General features: G+C 36.5%; 3 protein-coding genes across 4 annotated transcripts; 2 read left to right on the plus strand and 1 right to left on the minus strand.

The window, feature by feature from the left end:
• Position 1: 1 nt before the first annotated feature.
• On the plus strand, positions 2-11,172 carry LOC116300253 (uncharacterized). The gene is made up of 16 exons (XM_031709083.2): positions 2-469; positions 687-1,064; positions 1,312-1,816; positions 2,522-2,865; positions 3,336-3,601; positions 3,944-4,205; positions 4,594-4,851; positions 5,211-5,354; positions 5,753-5,924; positions 6,432-6,757; positions 7,533-7,705; positions 8,201-8,258; positions 8,513-8,593; positions 9,626-9,694; positions 9,867-10,067; positions 10,464-11,172. Exons 1-16 carry the CDS (start codon positions 356-358, stop codon positions 10,500-10,502), a joined length of 3,390 nt encoding a protein of 1,129 aa, XP_031564943.2. The 5' UTR covers positions 2-355; the 3' UTR covers positions 10,503-11,172.
• LOC116300262 (uncharacterized) lies at positions 10,106-12,898 on the minus strand. 2 transcript variants are annotated; one of them, XM_031709104.2, is made up of 5 exons: positions 12,527-12,898; positions 11,890-11,938; positions 11,733-11,819; positions 11,075-11,144; positions 10,106-10,989 (listed from the first exon to the last, which is right to left on the minus strand). In XM_031709104.2, the coding sequence occupies exons 1-5, from the start codon at positions 12,795-12,797 to the stop codon at positions 10,927-10,929; spliced, it is 540 nt and encodes a 179-aa protein (XP_031564964.1). In that variant the 5' UTR covers positions 12,798-12,898; the 3' UTR covers positions 10,106-10,926. The 2 variants fall into 2 exon arrangements, with proteins under 2 accessions (XP_031564964.1, XP_031564955.2); XM_031709095.2 differs by having other exon boundaries at positions 12,293-12,898.
• Positions 12,899-14,415: 1,517 nt separating this feature from the next.
• Positions 14,416-15,164, plus strand: LOC116300243 (uncharacterized). The gene has a single exon (XM_031709071.2). The coding sequence runs from the start codon at positions 14,441-14,443 to the stop codon at positions 15,113-15,115; it is 675 nt and encodes a 224-aa protein (XP_031564931.2). The 5' UTR covers positions 14,416-14,440; the 3' UTR covers positions 15,116-15,164.
• The last annotated feature ends 1,618 nt before the right edge of the window (positions 15,165-16,782 follow it).

Genomic DNA, 16,782 nt, shown 5'->3' on the forward strand with positions numbered 1-16,782 from the left:
AAAAAATTATTAGAAAATAAGTCCAAATTAATATATAAATTTTCATTCCTTTGGCTGTTTTGCATGATTGGCTCATAACATTAGGGTCTTATTATTTGATTTTCGCTTTATTTTTTTTTGCAATTTAATTAAGTTATTTTTATACATAAAAATAGGTGTTTTGTATTTCTAAGTTTTTATATCCCAAAGTTTGAAGCACTGATTGAATATTTTTACAAGGATTTGCTTGATAAGCGAGACATTGCCATTATTATTGAGTTGAACTTGACTCATCGACTTCTCTAAAGTTGGTGTAGGTATACACATGTTTTTATATAGTCATCATGAGGTAATATTTACACGTGCTGAAATATGAATGGAATACACTGAACTGGTGAAGATGACTGCGTCAATGAGAGGTCAATATCAAAGGTTATGGCTTGACTCTGGATATTATGAAACATTGCTTCCCAATTCACCTTGGCATAAGGTAAGTTGCATGTTTGTACACATGTATGTACCTGCACAACTGTTAAATTAATAAATGATACTCTAGGTAATTGACACATGGTCTGAAATGGAAAAACATCCAAGCTAAAGGGATATATTGTTTTTTACTTTCATCCTGTATGTCGTAACCTTTCATTAACCTATTCCTGCATGTTTTTTCCTTCCTAAAATTGGTTTCCCTTATGTTTTACTTGCAGATTAAAGAATCTGTTAACTCACTGCTTGCTCAAGAAGTAAAACAGTTGACCAGTCATACAGAGCTTACATCTAGCATCCTAAAGCTTTTAGGGCAGCCATTTATTGATGAATACCTTCTAAATGAACCAAGTTATGCTGCTAACTCAATACCAAAACCAGCTGCAGATGAAAAAGATATACAACGGGAAGCAAATGACTGGTTAAAGGATAAGCTACAAAAGATTATTAAGGAATTAAGGCTGAAAAATCCTGATTATCCAGATGATGAGGATGAAGGGCTCTCACAAGATTGTTTGGAGTACATTGGATTTGGACAACAAGTTATGTATCAAGGGATGGAGAGAGATTTGTCTGCAGCAGAAAAGAATCGTGATGTGGTAAGAAAATTTTAGTTTGCCAGGCAAAAGGTGTTTCCCATATTTCCAACCACATGTTATTCTCTCAAGAATAAGAATCTTTGTTAAGATTGTTAACTATTAAACAAAGAAATAATACTCTAGGAAATGAAAATAAGATTTTGTGTTTGAGTTGTATCCATATTCATGTATCTTGTCATGCACAACCATTAAACAAAGAAATGATACTCGAGGAAAATAACATGTTGTCTATTCCTTTTTTCTTTAGAATGACCAGTGCTTTGCAGATAATTCATTGATATCAGGACATCAAAGTGAGGCTCTGGGGGCTTCAGTCTCCTGTATTCTAAGAAATCACCCTTCTTGTTTGAAAAGAGTGTCACTTCAACTGAAGGGTAGACAGTTACCTAACACCTTGCGGCAGCTCATATGGAGAATAAATATGTTTAAAGCTGATACATCAATGAATAATTATGACTCGCACATCAATGAGCTGAGAAATCAATTCATGACGGCAGTAAAATGGGGAGCAAAAGAACTAGAAATTGATCATCCTACCTGTTCTTCTATCGATGGTATCATAAGGCATGCCGTTACAGAGATCTACAGCTTGATACCCTGTATACAGGATGGCAACATGAGAAGAATTTGCTTTACGATGGCAACGCAAGCATTAAACATTTTGTATGTTCATGGTAGAAGCTATGAACCTCATTATGCTCTGTTATTATTGCCGTTAGTATGGACATACTCTGGTTATGCTTCCAAACAAGGTATGATCAATATAGTTTGTAAAATTGTCTATGCATCTATGTTTGGTAATGAAGCTCCAAACGCTAGGGAATCAAGGAGTGGTACTTTAAATAGAGCTTTTATGAGGTACATTCTGGTGCATTCTGGTCTAGATTGAGTACAAACAGCATCACATAAGCCGTGATAGACACAAGTTGAAGAAATACCCCAGCTAGACCACAATGCATCATCTTCACTTTCTCAATAGGGAGTCTTACATTACTCATGGCCCTAACACTGGGTATGTAATATCATCATAGAAGAATATGATGCAGCAAATGTCTTAACTATGAATAATATATCTAGTTACAGAATGTAGCCCAACATTAGTGCCAGTAGGATGTTGCCAACAGGATAAAATCCACCTACTGACACCTCATTGACACCCTGCTTAACTGCCACTGACATCCTATGTATGTCCTTAACAACACATTTTTGGCTTTCCTTATCATGCAATGTAACACTATAGATGTAAAGTAGTGATGAAAAGGTAAATTATACACCGTGAAAAGATGAAAAAACTTTTAGTAAGTTTTTTCATCTTTTCACGGTGTATAATTTACCTTTTCATCATTACTGTTTCATTAGAAACACCGACGCAGCTCACACTAGTTTTTAGCTAGTTATATCAGATGTAAAGTAGATGATGTTTTTTGTTAACAAACAAATTAATGTTTCCCCCCCAGATTTTTACAGCCAAAATCTTGCAGAATGTCTATACTTTTTGCTCAAAAATTGTTTTCCATCGAGAGTGGATATATTCACAATAGCTGACCATGTCATTGGCAGACTTCAACAAGGAGACCCCCAGCTGTTTGACCACTTGACCACCAGCATGCAGAGGAACATTGCCTTTGACCCTAGAGAATTCTTGGTCAACTTCATGCACAAGGAGAGAAAAAGAGCTATCGAAATGGAACAGAGTTTATCACAAGATAATATGTATTCATCAGAAAATGAGGAGAATTTGGATGATGCTAAGTCTTTGCTTTCGCATCCAATCATATTTATCAGGAAATGGGTTGGGGAGGTGAGTGAGTATGAGGAAAACCTGCATTAAAAATACATGTAATTATTGTATATATTTGTTTGTGTCTGGTGCTATGTGCCCTGCCATTTCAATCTTGAACTTTTTGACGCATTTGAGATTCATGATAAAAAATGATTAACTGTCAAAACAGAGCAAAATTAGCCAATCAATGATAAGCCAGACTACATTCCAATATGTCGCGACCAGCTGATAAACACAGAGTCATACATGTTTGTTGAAGCTTGTTAAAATTTGAATACAACCAATGATACGAAATTTGGATACAACCAAATGACCAAAAATCAAATAATGAACATTGAATAATGTCAGTCTTTTTTTTGTAGGGGGAGGGGGGGGCATGCTTTGATCAAGTCCCTCAACTGTAACTTGTCAATGGTTGTTTTAATCAGCACATAGCAATAATAGGGTATTAAAATCAGTGGTAATGCAATGTTCTTTTCTCTCTTCAGGGTTTTGTTGGTGTTCTTGACCTTCCAGCCATACTTTTTGTATGGGACCAATGTTTTCTTAGTAACTGGCAGCCAGCTATTCTAGAGAATGTTTGCCTGGTCCTTCTGCAGCTGTTGAGACCCAAGCTAATGTTAGCAACAGATTACCATGGCATAAAGACAGTATTACTTAGTCATCCCCATAGCCTCTATACATGTGATATTCAAAGAGGGGTCGTGTATCTTAGTAATGGTGGTGCGCTGCAGGATGTTGGCAGTTTGAGACAGTAAGTAGGGACTTGTTTTTACTGTGTTGACACTCTAGTTAAGCTAGTTAAGTTGTCAATCATGGCATAAAGTAATTAATAAGAGGCAGAGGAAAACCCTTGAACAATTCTACTTCCACTACACACCAAGCTTTGAAATTGAACCTGGGTTTTATTAGCAAGAGACAAGCACTCTTTCCACTACTCCAACCCCATGGTACTTGCATTTGTGTGCACATTGGTTAGAGGTGAGCACTCCTACCTATATGCTAGCCACACTTTTCACATTTGGAGCATCCATGTTTCCCATCCATGTTTCCCAAATTTGTGTGTAATCATAACTTGTGCTTTTGTGTCCATTAGACCTAGTCAAGCAGAGATAGAGATGAGCAGCCTGCAAAGCACACCACACAATAACCAGACACCAAGAGTAAAGAGTACAAAAAGCACAAGATCTAAATCTAGGAGCACCACTCTAACCACTAATAACCAACCTGATCTAGGAGAACTGTGGATAGAGAAGAGAGTTTCTGATACTCCTTCAGCTAGGATCAGTAATGCTGAATCCTTTGATCTGTACATTGATGAAGTTAGATTCATTCCTGACAATGCTACTGTTGTCAAGGTAAATTTTGATTTTCTCGATCTGCTTGAAGATTGATCTCAACACAATCTTCAAACATCTATTTAAACACAACTCTTAAATGAATCAGAGTAATATAATTTAAAACCAGCTAACACCTGTCAATCAACAGTCTGCCGACTGCCAATCCAATTGACTGATTGTTGGCCAGCACATAACCAAAATAATTCAAAAGTTCATTCATGGAATTGAGTGAGTATTGGTGATGTGTCTGCCAAGTGTTGGTCAATTGTCGGCCATGCACGGTCCGCCAATAGTTGGGTACCCTGATTGTCTACTTAAGCATGTCAACTGACCTTAAAGTACAGGATTGCCATAATGTTTATTGTGATTGAAATACTGTTATAACATTCTTTTTCTTTTTCTTCAGGTGACTGGAAGAATCCTCAGTCCTTTCTGGAAAAAGCCAAGATCTCTTGATGTCTCTGATATAGATGCATATGCTAAGCTAGATTCTCCAGCGCGATGTCCTCAGTTTCATTACCGTTATTCAGTATCTGCTCCCAGAAGTGGTATTCCTGTTGACAGTGTAGTCTTGCTTAGAGTCTATACTGTGGATGTTGATACTGCAGAGTTGGTGGTCATTGGAAATTGTGCTGTAAATCTTTATAAGCAAGAGTATGATAAGGTAGTTACAGTATACCATTACAACTAGGCATGCTTAACAGCAGACACACTTTTTACATTTAAGACCATGTTTCATGAGAATACAGTGTATACTGTACATCAATATGGATGCGACTAAGACGAAGTATCTTGGTCAGAAATGGGAAAATAGTCTTTATCTATGAGTTCTGGTATTAGTATTAGGACAGTGTAGGGTGAAAGAGTGTTGTGCATGAAATCCACACATGGGCTCGATTCCCACAAGTGGAATGCTATTCATGTACGAGCCAGAAAACTTATTGAGTTCCCATGCAGCACAACTGCTCATTGACTTTTGCTTGGCTTCCTGATCACTCTCATGTTATGTCTTCCTGTTTATAGCACTTTTTGAATGTTGGTGGCAAACAGTTGAGGTTAAAGCATCAGTTACCTTCATCTGTATCAAGACTTGACGAGAGTCTTTTTATTGATCCAGTGTGCTTACCTGTTGTTACACTTCTAGTTAGAATACTACCACATTCTGAGGTAAGTATATGTGTGTGTTAAATTGTATAATATTAGGCTATAGGTCAGAATAATATGGTAATTATAAACACAGATCTGCCAAACCAGAACATCCGTTTTTTTCAACTTCAATACAAACCTATAACTGATCTCCTGTAGGTCAGGGCAACTCACAGATTGAATTACAATCTAGTATGTGGGGTTTCGTAAAGGGATGAATGGAGAACCCTAAGAAAAACGATCACATCAAAGGAGAGGCCTAACAAATTCTACTGATGTGAGGCTCGGATCAGTAATAAATTGAACCGTACCTGAGACACCAAAGACCTGGAGGGGCAAGTGCACTACTGCTGAAACACACTTCTTGCCAATCTATTAGTGCAGTTGTATTCACATTTATTGTAATTGTTTTATATCAGGATTTTGTGGAAGCTCCTGGATATTCTAGTGGATATTATGACAGCTCAGCCTTCAGACCTGATGGATCGGAGAAGAGAATCTACAATCACTACAGAGTGTTTGATCCCTATCCACCTACTGTTAGAGAGGCCATAAGAGATGTCAAAGAAGAAGAAGACCAGATTAACATTGGTAAGGCTTCAATTATTTGACACTGAATCTTGTAAAAAAAACATGCATCCTATTTGAACATCCTGTTCATAACCTTTTAATTCAGACATGCCCCAGCTATTTATCTGGCCATATACCCTACCTCACCCTCTCCTACCCTGCCCTACCCTACCTAATGCTACCCTGCCCTGTCCTGTCCTGTTCTACCCTTCCCTACACTATCATACCCTATTCTACCCTACCCTAGTCTACCCCATAATACCCTCCCCTCTCCTCCCTTCCCCTCCCGTACCCAGACCCTACTAATAATCCAATGTCCTAGTCTTTACTATTACCAAGACTTATTTGTATAGTAATGTACAGCACTCCTTAGACTAATGCTTTTTTTCTAAACGATTTTCAACAATTCAATCAAACATTATCATGAACAGGAAGTTCTGGATAATGAAAGTTAGTGATTGTTTGATTATAAATTATAATATATATGTCTCTTATCATCAAAATTTTTTGTTCTGAATCAATTTACAGAAGGAGACATTTCAAACCAGGAAATGGAAAAATGGTATAGAAAAAGAATGAGAAAAGAACAGCTGGACAGGAAGCCAGCCAGGTCATTGGAACTGATGCAACTTGTACAGTATGATCAGAATCAGGGTTTGTGTTTTTCAGTAGATCAGGCCTTTGGTCTTCCAACTGCTTCTTTTGTCAACGTCTTGACATTTGTCAGCGAGGGACCTACTGCACGAATAAAAGGCAAAACTACAGAAGGTTTTGGTGGAGAAGAAAGCTCTCTGACAAACAAGAGAGACTTTGAGAGTCTTCAGAAGTCACCCAAGTGGGTAGATGATCTCAAGGTATGATAACTTGTTGTTCTTTCTAATTTCTACATGTCAAGTAGTTGTGTAGTTGGGTAATTGTATAACTAAGAAAGCATGGAACATGAAACATTTATGGATATCATCAAACCAATCACAACAAACACCTTTGTGCCTAATTCCTGGGGGGGTACTCTTGCCCGTTTAGGATAGGGATGTGCCGCTGAGCCCTCTGAACCCTGACCCAGAGTAAAATTGCTGAAATTCATACCCTGTTCCAGAGTGAGATCGCTGAAAACCATACCCAGTTCCTGTGTTGTGAAAATAGATACCCTGTTCCAGATAGGAGAGAGTGTGATTTCATATACCCTGTCCCAGAGCGAGCACGATTTTATATACCCTGTTCCAGAGTAAAATTGCTGAAAACCACACCCTGTTTGGCGGCACATACCTGTATAGAGAATAAAGGGGAGTACCCCCCCGGGGCCTAATTTGGTAATCAAGGGTCACTCATCTCTGACCACTGAGTTCTCTCAATCAATTCCTGGACTCAGTAACACATGTGAAAAGAGCTTGTTAGGTCTCTCCCTTGATTGGAGGATTTTTCCAGGTTCTCTGGTTTTCATTCCTCCAAAAAACCTTACCAGCTAAATCCCAATTTGATCTCTGAGGTAGCGGTGCCCTGACTTTGATCAGCACAGAGGGCTGTTTTGGTATCTATAAAATATTTTCAGGTTTTTTTTTAGTGATCTTCTAATCAGAATGCCCGATAAAATAAAATATTAATTATTGCATTTGTCTTAATTTTTTTTAGACAATCCATCCTCATCTGGACCCTTTGTCTAGCCTCATCATACAGTTGTATTCTCTTGATGCATCATATGAACCAAGAGCTGATAGACAAGGACCTGGTTCTGTTCTTGAAAAGAAAGGAAAGATGCTGTCCCTTGTGTCACAGGGATGGACGGTCTTACAGCTATTCAATAAGTAGGTTTTGGAGTGCTTTCTTTATTTATTGAACCTAAATGCTAAAACAGCTATAAAAATATTTTAGTTCTTATTGAAGCCAGTCATTCCATGTTATTTGGAATCTAGACACACAAAGCATTGTTTGACAGAAAAAATTTCCAAGTATTTTCTATTATCTCTTGCCAAAACGAAGTATTTTCCACCAACAAACAAACAATAGTATTTCTGAAAGGTATTTTGTGAATCTTTCCACAGATAAGTTTTATGCTTTATTTTGAACAAAAGTGTTTGGTGATTGGCTAATTCATTCTGCCCGAGAGGAGCAAAGTAAACCTGTATTGCCATAGACTTCCAATCTTCCACAAGATAATAATTACAAAAATCCTCTCAGTGCAATTAATAAAAGGTTAATTACAGAGAAACTGTGAAAATAATGTTATACTTAGATGTTTTATTGCTGAAGATGTGTGCATCTTGAATAGTGATGATTTACATATTTTTATTGATATCCAGAAAATATGTGAATGGAGGACTGCATCATCTTCCTCTGTTTGAAGGCCAACCCTCATCAGTAAGTATGATTACTTAGGATTGTTTCCAGTAGTTAATCTTTGGAGCAGCCTGTAACTTCACTGTTGCCTCAATGGCTAACTTACTTGTTAACTTGATGATTAACAGTTAAAACTACATGACAGACATGATTTTCTTTTTCCCCTTTATCCTCATAGAGTATGCACCTATAAACTATCTAGCCAGGATTTTCTTCAGCATTGAATACTATTTTGAGCACTTTTTAATTAAGGATCATTTTGTCATTCTTTTCAGACTTTCATGGAATTCCTGTCTTCTCATCCTGGTGATGTCAGTTTGCATCAAGCTGTTCTACAAGGTGTTCATCAATTACAGGTTTGTAAATCATATAAAACCACATTAGGGACTGGGAAAGAAGGGTCATTGGGTGAGTGGGATGGCTTAAAAGGGGGTGAAATAGGAAACAAATGACAGCAGGAAGGGTGTTAGGTCAACTATAATTATTATAGAACATGGTGTCTTTATTTCTACAATCCCACCCCTATATAATAACTTTTCCTTACTAAAATTAAAGACATTTCTTTTAGACATTATTCAAAAGACTTAAGTCTTTAGTTATTCTCTTTAGATGTTTTTAAATAATCTGTTAGCATAAAGCAGAAGTAAAGAAAGGAGATATGATTTATATCCCAATCTTTGCTGAAGAGCAGTAGTTATTTTATCTTCTGTCTGTAAAATGTTTACTTAAAGTGTATATGACACGAAAAAATTTTAATGTTAAGAATGTGTAGTTTATTGGCATTAATAAGAATATCACGGTTAAATTTGTTCCAAAAACGTATTTCTCTAGAAATTCAAAAAATTTTAGCACGAGTTGTGACGTCATTTTGTTTACAAGTCTCCAGATTTAGTTGCAAATACATGAAATATGTTTGAATATAGAATCTTAATTTCAAGTAGTACACTTTTCAATTTCCCAACATTGGAAGAGTACTACGTAAGCTATCAAATGAAGCTGACTAAAATATGTCTTTTGTTGTTAATTTATATGAATTACAATTTATATTTAGTACATTACTACGGAATCTAGAGTACGTGTCAACAAAATGACGTCACAAATTGGGATTAACTTTCGCAAATATCTCAAGAAATAAGCTTTTGAAACAAATTTTGTTACGATATATTTATTATTACTAACAAACTATACATTTTAAATGATGGAATGTTTTCGTGTCATATGCACTTTAAAAGATAGTAACATAAGATGTATTAAGCATCTCACGCCCTTAAACATTATAGTCCCTTCCACTACATTTCTATGTCTTGACCCAAGGTAGTGATTTAGTGCAAGAGATCAATTAAATAATGTGGTGTCAAGTTTTTATTGTATCTTTTAATATTACCAAGGGTACGTCAAGTATTATGGTTCGTATCTGCGATGGACATTATTTACAAGATAGCTGTATACCACTACCTGTATGTATCTTATTATCTATTCTCATGCTTATACCGTCTGATTATTGAACCCTAAAAACAATAAATGTACCCTTGTATGTTCATTTGGATGTCGGAGCAAAAAACTTGCTACATCTTAAAAACTGTTGCAGACAGTTTCATTTTGATGTCACTGTACTTCACTGTACTATAGGTCAAAGAATCTCTTCTTAGCATTGGGAACCAATCTAAGATAAAAAAGACTTCACAAGGGAAGTCTGGTAAACCTATAGCAGACCTAGTGTTACAGAGCCTCACAAAACAGGAACGTAAAGGGGGCATGAATGGACAGCCCTTCGTCAGAGAAAAAGACCATTTCCAGGAAGCAATGAATATTGTTTTTACTAACTTGATGGTGAGTTGAATTTAATATTGAAGGAATTTTTTTTAGGGGGGGGGGGGGGTGGTTGTTAGTCACTTTCTTTATTTTTACTGCTGTTTTGGAGTTCCTTAAAGCAGGGCAAAAATATTTGCTCTTCAATGGCTGGACATGGTGACTGGCCATATTAAACTGATCAACATCATGTGACCAGTCAAGTGAACTGGCCAAAGAGGTGTTTGACTGGACAAGAAATTGGCCAGAAATTGTTATTCGTTATTTTAAGTTATGTTAATATAAAATGTTGTATAAAAAAATAAGTAAATGTGCATAAGGCTAAGAATTTTGGCTTTTTTTTTACAAAGTTGTGAACTTTTTTGATATTATTATTATTATTTTAGTAATTTTTTTTTTGAATCTTTATTTCTTTAGGAGAATGTTTTACTAGGACTGGGTCTGGGACCAATGTAAATAGTGAATGGTGTAGCAGTCATTTGACATGACTGTCGCGGCATGCCGTCCCCTTGTTGGTGATGTGTCCAAACATTCTGTCCATCTACAACTTTCCAAAACAAATTGGACAAGGTTTAGTTGCACATGCTGCATGGAATTTGCTACATGTTGTATGTTGCTGACTAAGTTAAAATGTATTATATTAATAAATAAAGTATATAATGTGAGCACGGAAGAAAATACAGTATATTAAATGTGCAAAGTTTGGTAAAATTTCATGTTGTTGTGACCTTTTGCTGATTGGATTCATTTCAGTGTTGGTATGCAATATGCAAAAACTTCTCCATCCTTGATTGAAGTTGCTTCATATCTTGAGGAGATTCTTAGTTTCAAGGAAAATAATATTTCGTAGTTTTCCTTTACATGTACAAACGTAGTTAAGTCATGTGAACTGATTGCTTTGTAAATAAGCTTGAAATGAAGCACCATCTCCTAGTGTTGCCATCTGTAAAATAGAAAAGGAAAAACATGAAGAAAATATAAAATAGTGGTGTGGGGTATTTTCGAGAATGTGAAGTGAAATTTTCTACCTTGTTGATCATTTTATGTCTTTCTTGGCTCACAATTTCTTCAATGACTTCACCATCGCCTTTTATAAGCCTGAAAATAAATTAAACTCTTAAAAATACAGTCGGTCTACTATTACAAAATTTATGGTTATAAATAACAAATTGACATACATTGTAGCATACGTTGAAACATCTAGCCTGCGTCACATCCAGAATTCCGGATGTGACGCAGGCTATAAAACATCATGCTGTCACAGTGTTTCATAAGTAAAATGACAAATCAATGTCCAAATTCTGGAAAGATTTGGTGATAAAAGAGCCACAAGGTGAAACCACTGATAAATCTTATTTACTTTTTAGAAATTGAGTTTATTTTCCCCCTACATTGCATCTATGAGGGGATGTTTTTTGGTCATTGCTCTGAATAGATTGTGCCTTACAAGGCCAATTTTCCTGTAGTATCGGGGGGAATTTGTTTGGGGGTGTTCAAAATGAAGATATGTATATAAATATATTATGCATCACTACAAAAAAAACAAATGAGTAATTATTGCGTTAGGGGGTGGGGTAGGGGGGGGGGGGGGGGGGAGAGTGTTTGGTGCACCACAGGACATTTCCTGGATCCTCCCCTGAGTATCTTTCCCATCATTATTCACTAATACTTGATGTCATTCCTTACCTGTGACGACCAGTTTCCGCGTCATAAACTCTTCGGATCTTACTCTGTTGTTTTTCATATTCTTCACGAGTCATAGGTGCCATTGATCTAAAAAAAAAATTTTTTTGAGGTCAGTTTTAGAGTCACTCTGTGAAACATGACTGGCTAAAGTTTTTACCTCTTTGGAATAGGTTCTGCATTTTGAGGTGAAGGCCCCACGTCCACGTCTGTAAAAAAAGTTACATTTACATTCATGGTTTGCAAACATGCCATTAGAGGAAAAAGACAGAAAAAGATATGGCAGTCACGTTGATGGTTTTAACAAATAAAGCTAAAGAGAAAACCCTTGTTAAATAAAATTTAACATTAAATACATTATAAAATAGGTGTCATGATGACAAATTCAAATAAAGAAGCCAGGCCCAAAGTACTGGGGGGGGGGGGGGAGGGCAATTGGGAATTATTTCAAATATGGGGGGGGGGGGGGGGAGGGTGAGAATGATAATTTCAGATATTGTTAAACTATTGAGCACATTTTTGATTCCGGATCACTTAAACAACTAGAAAAATACCTATTTTACCTTGTTCATCTTTCATTTCTTGCTCTGTACCCCTGTGGATAACTTTTTCATCTTGGGTGATTTCCCTTGTTTTCTTTTTCTCTTTTTTAGTTTTCTTTTTCTTAGCCCTTTTTTCTTTCTTCTTTTTTCTTCTTTCTTTCTTATGTTTTTGTTTGGCTTTCTTAGCCTTGGATTTAGATTTAAACTTACAATCAGAGGATTCAGAATCAGAATCTGAGCTTGTACTAGACTTACTGTCACTAATTTTTCTTCGCTTCTTTTTACGATGTTCGTCTTCACCCTTCATCGTTTTCTTTTGCAGTTTTCTAAAAATATAAGAATGCCGCTCTCTTTTTTCAGAAGAACGTTTTCTCTTACGTTTATCTCTTTTTCTTCGTCTCTCTGAGCTCTCAGAAGAACTAGAAGATGAACGACTAGACGAAGATGATGATGATAATGAACTCGAACGACGTCTTTGCCGTTCAGTTTTACGAGAATGACTACCTGAAAACTCTCTCAAAGACATAATGAGCAGAAAAACCTATTCTATGCGGACAAACGGTTGGTTATATTAGATAAATTGAAAACATAGCACTTCGTCCGCCATGTTGGACGGTATAACAGTTAAAGGACTGGTGACGAGTGGTTATTAAAGCGCAAGCGCAGATTCATATCGCAAATCTTCGTTTACTTATTTATTTTGGTCCTTTTTATCGTCCCAGCATCCTTAGAATGACTAAAATCAATGAAAAATTGCCCTATTTTATAATTAAGTAAAATGAAAATAATATTTTGGTTTTAACGCTAAGAATCCTGGTCATGATAGGGGGACAAATGAGAAACTACAAAAAATTGTATACAGCAATGATAGGCAGGAATCGTATATCGTAAGAATGTCTATAATTTCTGTAGTTAGCTTACCAATTTTTGCGTGTGTGTTCTTGCTGTTGTTCTTTGTCTCTGTACGCGATTTGGAACCAATCCGACGAGTTTTAGTCTTTTTATACGGTTACCAATATACTGAGACTTAATTTAAAAGCTGTCCCCCTTATAAGGCCTTATATACAAGCCATAGTGAATATAGGGCAATTCATCAGATCATAATCTAGGGCTACATTAATTACACAGATCTATTAGACCCGAGAACTACGTGCCATTTCTCACTTAATTTCTGGCTTCTTTTCGCCTTCATTTCCTTCTAATGCATATTCCAATCCCATACTTCATTTTCGAGTGATTGTTCGAGTGATTGTTCGAGTAACAATACAATCAACTATTGAACTTGAAAACGTTAAGTCTGCGTTAATCTAAAAATAAAGACTAGACTATTATCTTGCCATCTCGCGGGTGTCGATACGCTGATACGGCTGCGCGCGCGGGCGGGACATGACGAATATTTCTCTGTCGTTGTAGCTAAAATATATATACTAATTTATTGTAAAAGCAGATTATTTTTTTTCAAAGATTTTTTGCAGGGAGACTGAGAGTTTTTTCAACACGATTAAGTAAGAAAGCTTGAATCCGCAAGAAAAAAAAATCGATGTGAATGAAATTCATTGCTGCTTTTCTTTTGCCATTTCCACCCTTTATTACGCACCAGGAAATAGACTATTGTAACGGAACTGTATCTAAAACGAAAGCGTTGATGTTTTTATAAAATAAAAGATTGAATTTTAGCGAATTTACATATCCTATTTTCTATTTTTTTCTTCTTTCTTTGTTGGTTGGAGTGAATCCTAAATTCTCGCTAATGATTTGACAGAATTCAAATCCTATAGGTAGGATTTTATCAGTAATTTAAGGATAAGTCGTTAAGGGGATGGATATCGTCAGTACGTGGTGAAAGTGTCGCTCAGATTGGTCACTCATCGTCGCCTCCATCCCATTTGTCGATATAGAAATTCAACGTTAAAATTCGCCTGAAATATGGCAAACAGGTTATCAGCTACCAAGATCCGACTACCGCCCATCGACAGCAGCATACATGATTTAGTAACTGGTTTGCCTATCAAAAGTAGGAATTCAGAAAAACGCAGAAACGTTTTGGATAGAAAAAAAGGCATCCAAGACCACTCGGTTATCGACTTTCCTCCTATAGTTCAGCCGCCATCTCTCCAGCAATTTGGCAGTTACGAAAGGCGAAAACCTCTTCGAAATGCGTCAGTTAAAATGACCCACATTGAAAAAATTCCAACTCAGTTTCCTGGGAAGAAGTTTGCTGTTTTACCACCGATTGGAGGCAGTCAATGTCAAGAACAGAAGAACAAACGAAGTGATGAAAATCCATCGGTGCAACCATGTGGGACGATTCAAGAATCAGTGGTAAAACGAAGAGCCACGAAAAAGGCAGAATCAACTGATTCCAGGGATTCTAATGAACTTAATCCTAATTCTGCAGTCAACAAATCCAAACAAGTTCTTAAGAGGCAAATCTCGGTTTTGGGCCTGGCAAATATTGACAGAAAACAAGGATACAAAGTCGTAAATAATGGTCCTTCTGACGAATCACAAACACTCTCGACATCGAAGAAAAAACCCTTCGACAAGTCCAGCTTAAATTCTCTAACCAACGCCGAAATTTTTCAGCCGCGCTCTGATTTACAAGATGATGATAATGTTATTGATGATGATGATGATGATGACGATTCAACCATGATGAAGCTCTCTGAAGTCCTGCAGTTTCTGGAATGGAGTAGCGAGTTGCGCGAATTTCTGAACGGAAAAAATTCGTCTCGACGGAACGCTACGTGTACTGGTATCGATCCTATGCTCACACATGCAGTTGATGTTATTCGGGATATGCTGTTGAGACAGACTATGGAGGAACTGTGTATGATGTGGTAGGTAAAAAGCCGAGATACCGAGACATTTTCAAAGGACCTCTCCACATTTATTATGCAGTGTAAATATTTATAGTATAAGTAATAAAAATGATTGATTGATTGATTGATAATAACTTACATTCTTATACGCATTCAAAAATCTCGAGGCGTTTACATACAAAATTGAACTGTAATAAACTTACAACAGTCTAGTAGGCTCAGTCGTAAATTTTATACAGTCAGACTGCAGGGGCGGACATTGCGGGGATCGTATACGAAATTTCAAGTTTAATTTCGAGTGCACGTCCTAAAAAAAGTTCTAATACGAAGCTACACACTCTAAATGTAAATAGTCCATAAACTTTAATAGTGAAGTTTAGAAAACAAATGTTAAACGAAGCTTTGCAAAATACTTTTTCCGCTTAGCAAACAATTTTTTAGTAATTCAATGAAAGCGAGTTTGTTTGGACAGTAACAAGTGATTGCTACAGACATGGCTCGATTTTATACTGACAGGTTGAGGGCATACAATATATCCGTAAAAAAGTTAACTAACAAAATTGAACTAATTTAAGAGGCATTTATCAGTTATTTATTAAATTCAGTTGTGTTAAAAATACTAAAACAATTATTCGCCTCAGGCTCCAGTGGCGGATCCAGGACTTTAAGGGGGGGGTTCATTTTTTGCAAATCTCGGCACAACAATAACGTTGTCTTGCATCATCATTTTTCCTATGAGTCACATCACTGGCCTAGGGGCATTTCAGTCCCATTTCATATTAAATCTCATGAGTTAGTACCATACTTATTTATTTATTTTAAAAAATATGAAAAATCCAAGGTACCAGCCGGTGAGGGAGGGGGGGGGGGGTTCATTTGCACCCAATGAACCCCCCCTAAATCCGCCACAGGGCTCAGTAAATATCAGGGAATATTTACCTCGCCGCTTGAAAACTCGCGTCTCGCTAAATATTCCCCGATATTCACTTAATAATTGTCAAATGTCCCAATTTCGCATTTATTTTCCTCTGTTTTCATTGTTTCTTACAATCCCATTCTTATATTTTCTACGCCATTATATACTTGGTAGAGTACCGTGTCGTTGACGGCGCCATTACCAAAAAGTACCTTTGAAATGGCTAGAGCCATTAGAAAGACTAGAAAACGTCCCAAGTTATTGTATAATAATAATCTGATTACTTTGCAATATGTAAATGTAATAATGATTCATTTTTGTAAATATTGACAATAATTGTAATAATTGTGCGAAAATAAATTGAACTTGAACCAGGTTGAGCATGATTATATAGCGTTCGTTGTGCACAGTGTATGAACTAGTTACGTACATAACACAAATTATATAACTTAACCCAACATCTGCGCGCAGTTACAATGCAGGTTTATTTGTTGTGCACAATGTAAAAACTAGTTACATAACGCGTCGGAATTATATAACTAAACGCAGCATATGCGCGTGATTACAACTGATGTACAGCACAAATATTGATGACGTTAACGTCTCGAACATTTTGATAGGACAGCAGCTGCAAAGACCCCGATCACTGTCGCGCGCAACATTGTGTGGAAAAAGTATAATCATGCAAGTTGCTGGAAAAGTATGACATTCTTTATATTATCGTTGTGCGGCAAATTTGCACGCTCTTGTAAAAATTCTAATGTAGTTAATTA

Source organism: Actinia tenebrosa, unplaced genomic scaffold (genome assembly GCF_029948245.1).
Source record: "Actinia tenebrosa isolate PJP-AT-01 unplaced genomic scaffold, QUT_ActTen_1.0 PGA_scaffold1__47_contigs__length_23844297, whole genome shotgun sequence".
Classification (NCBI taxonomy): domain Eukaryota; kingdom Metazoa; phylum Cnidaria; class Anthozoa; order Actiniaria; family Actiniidae; genus Actinia; species Actinia tenebrosa.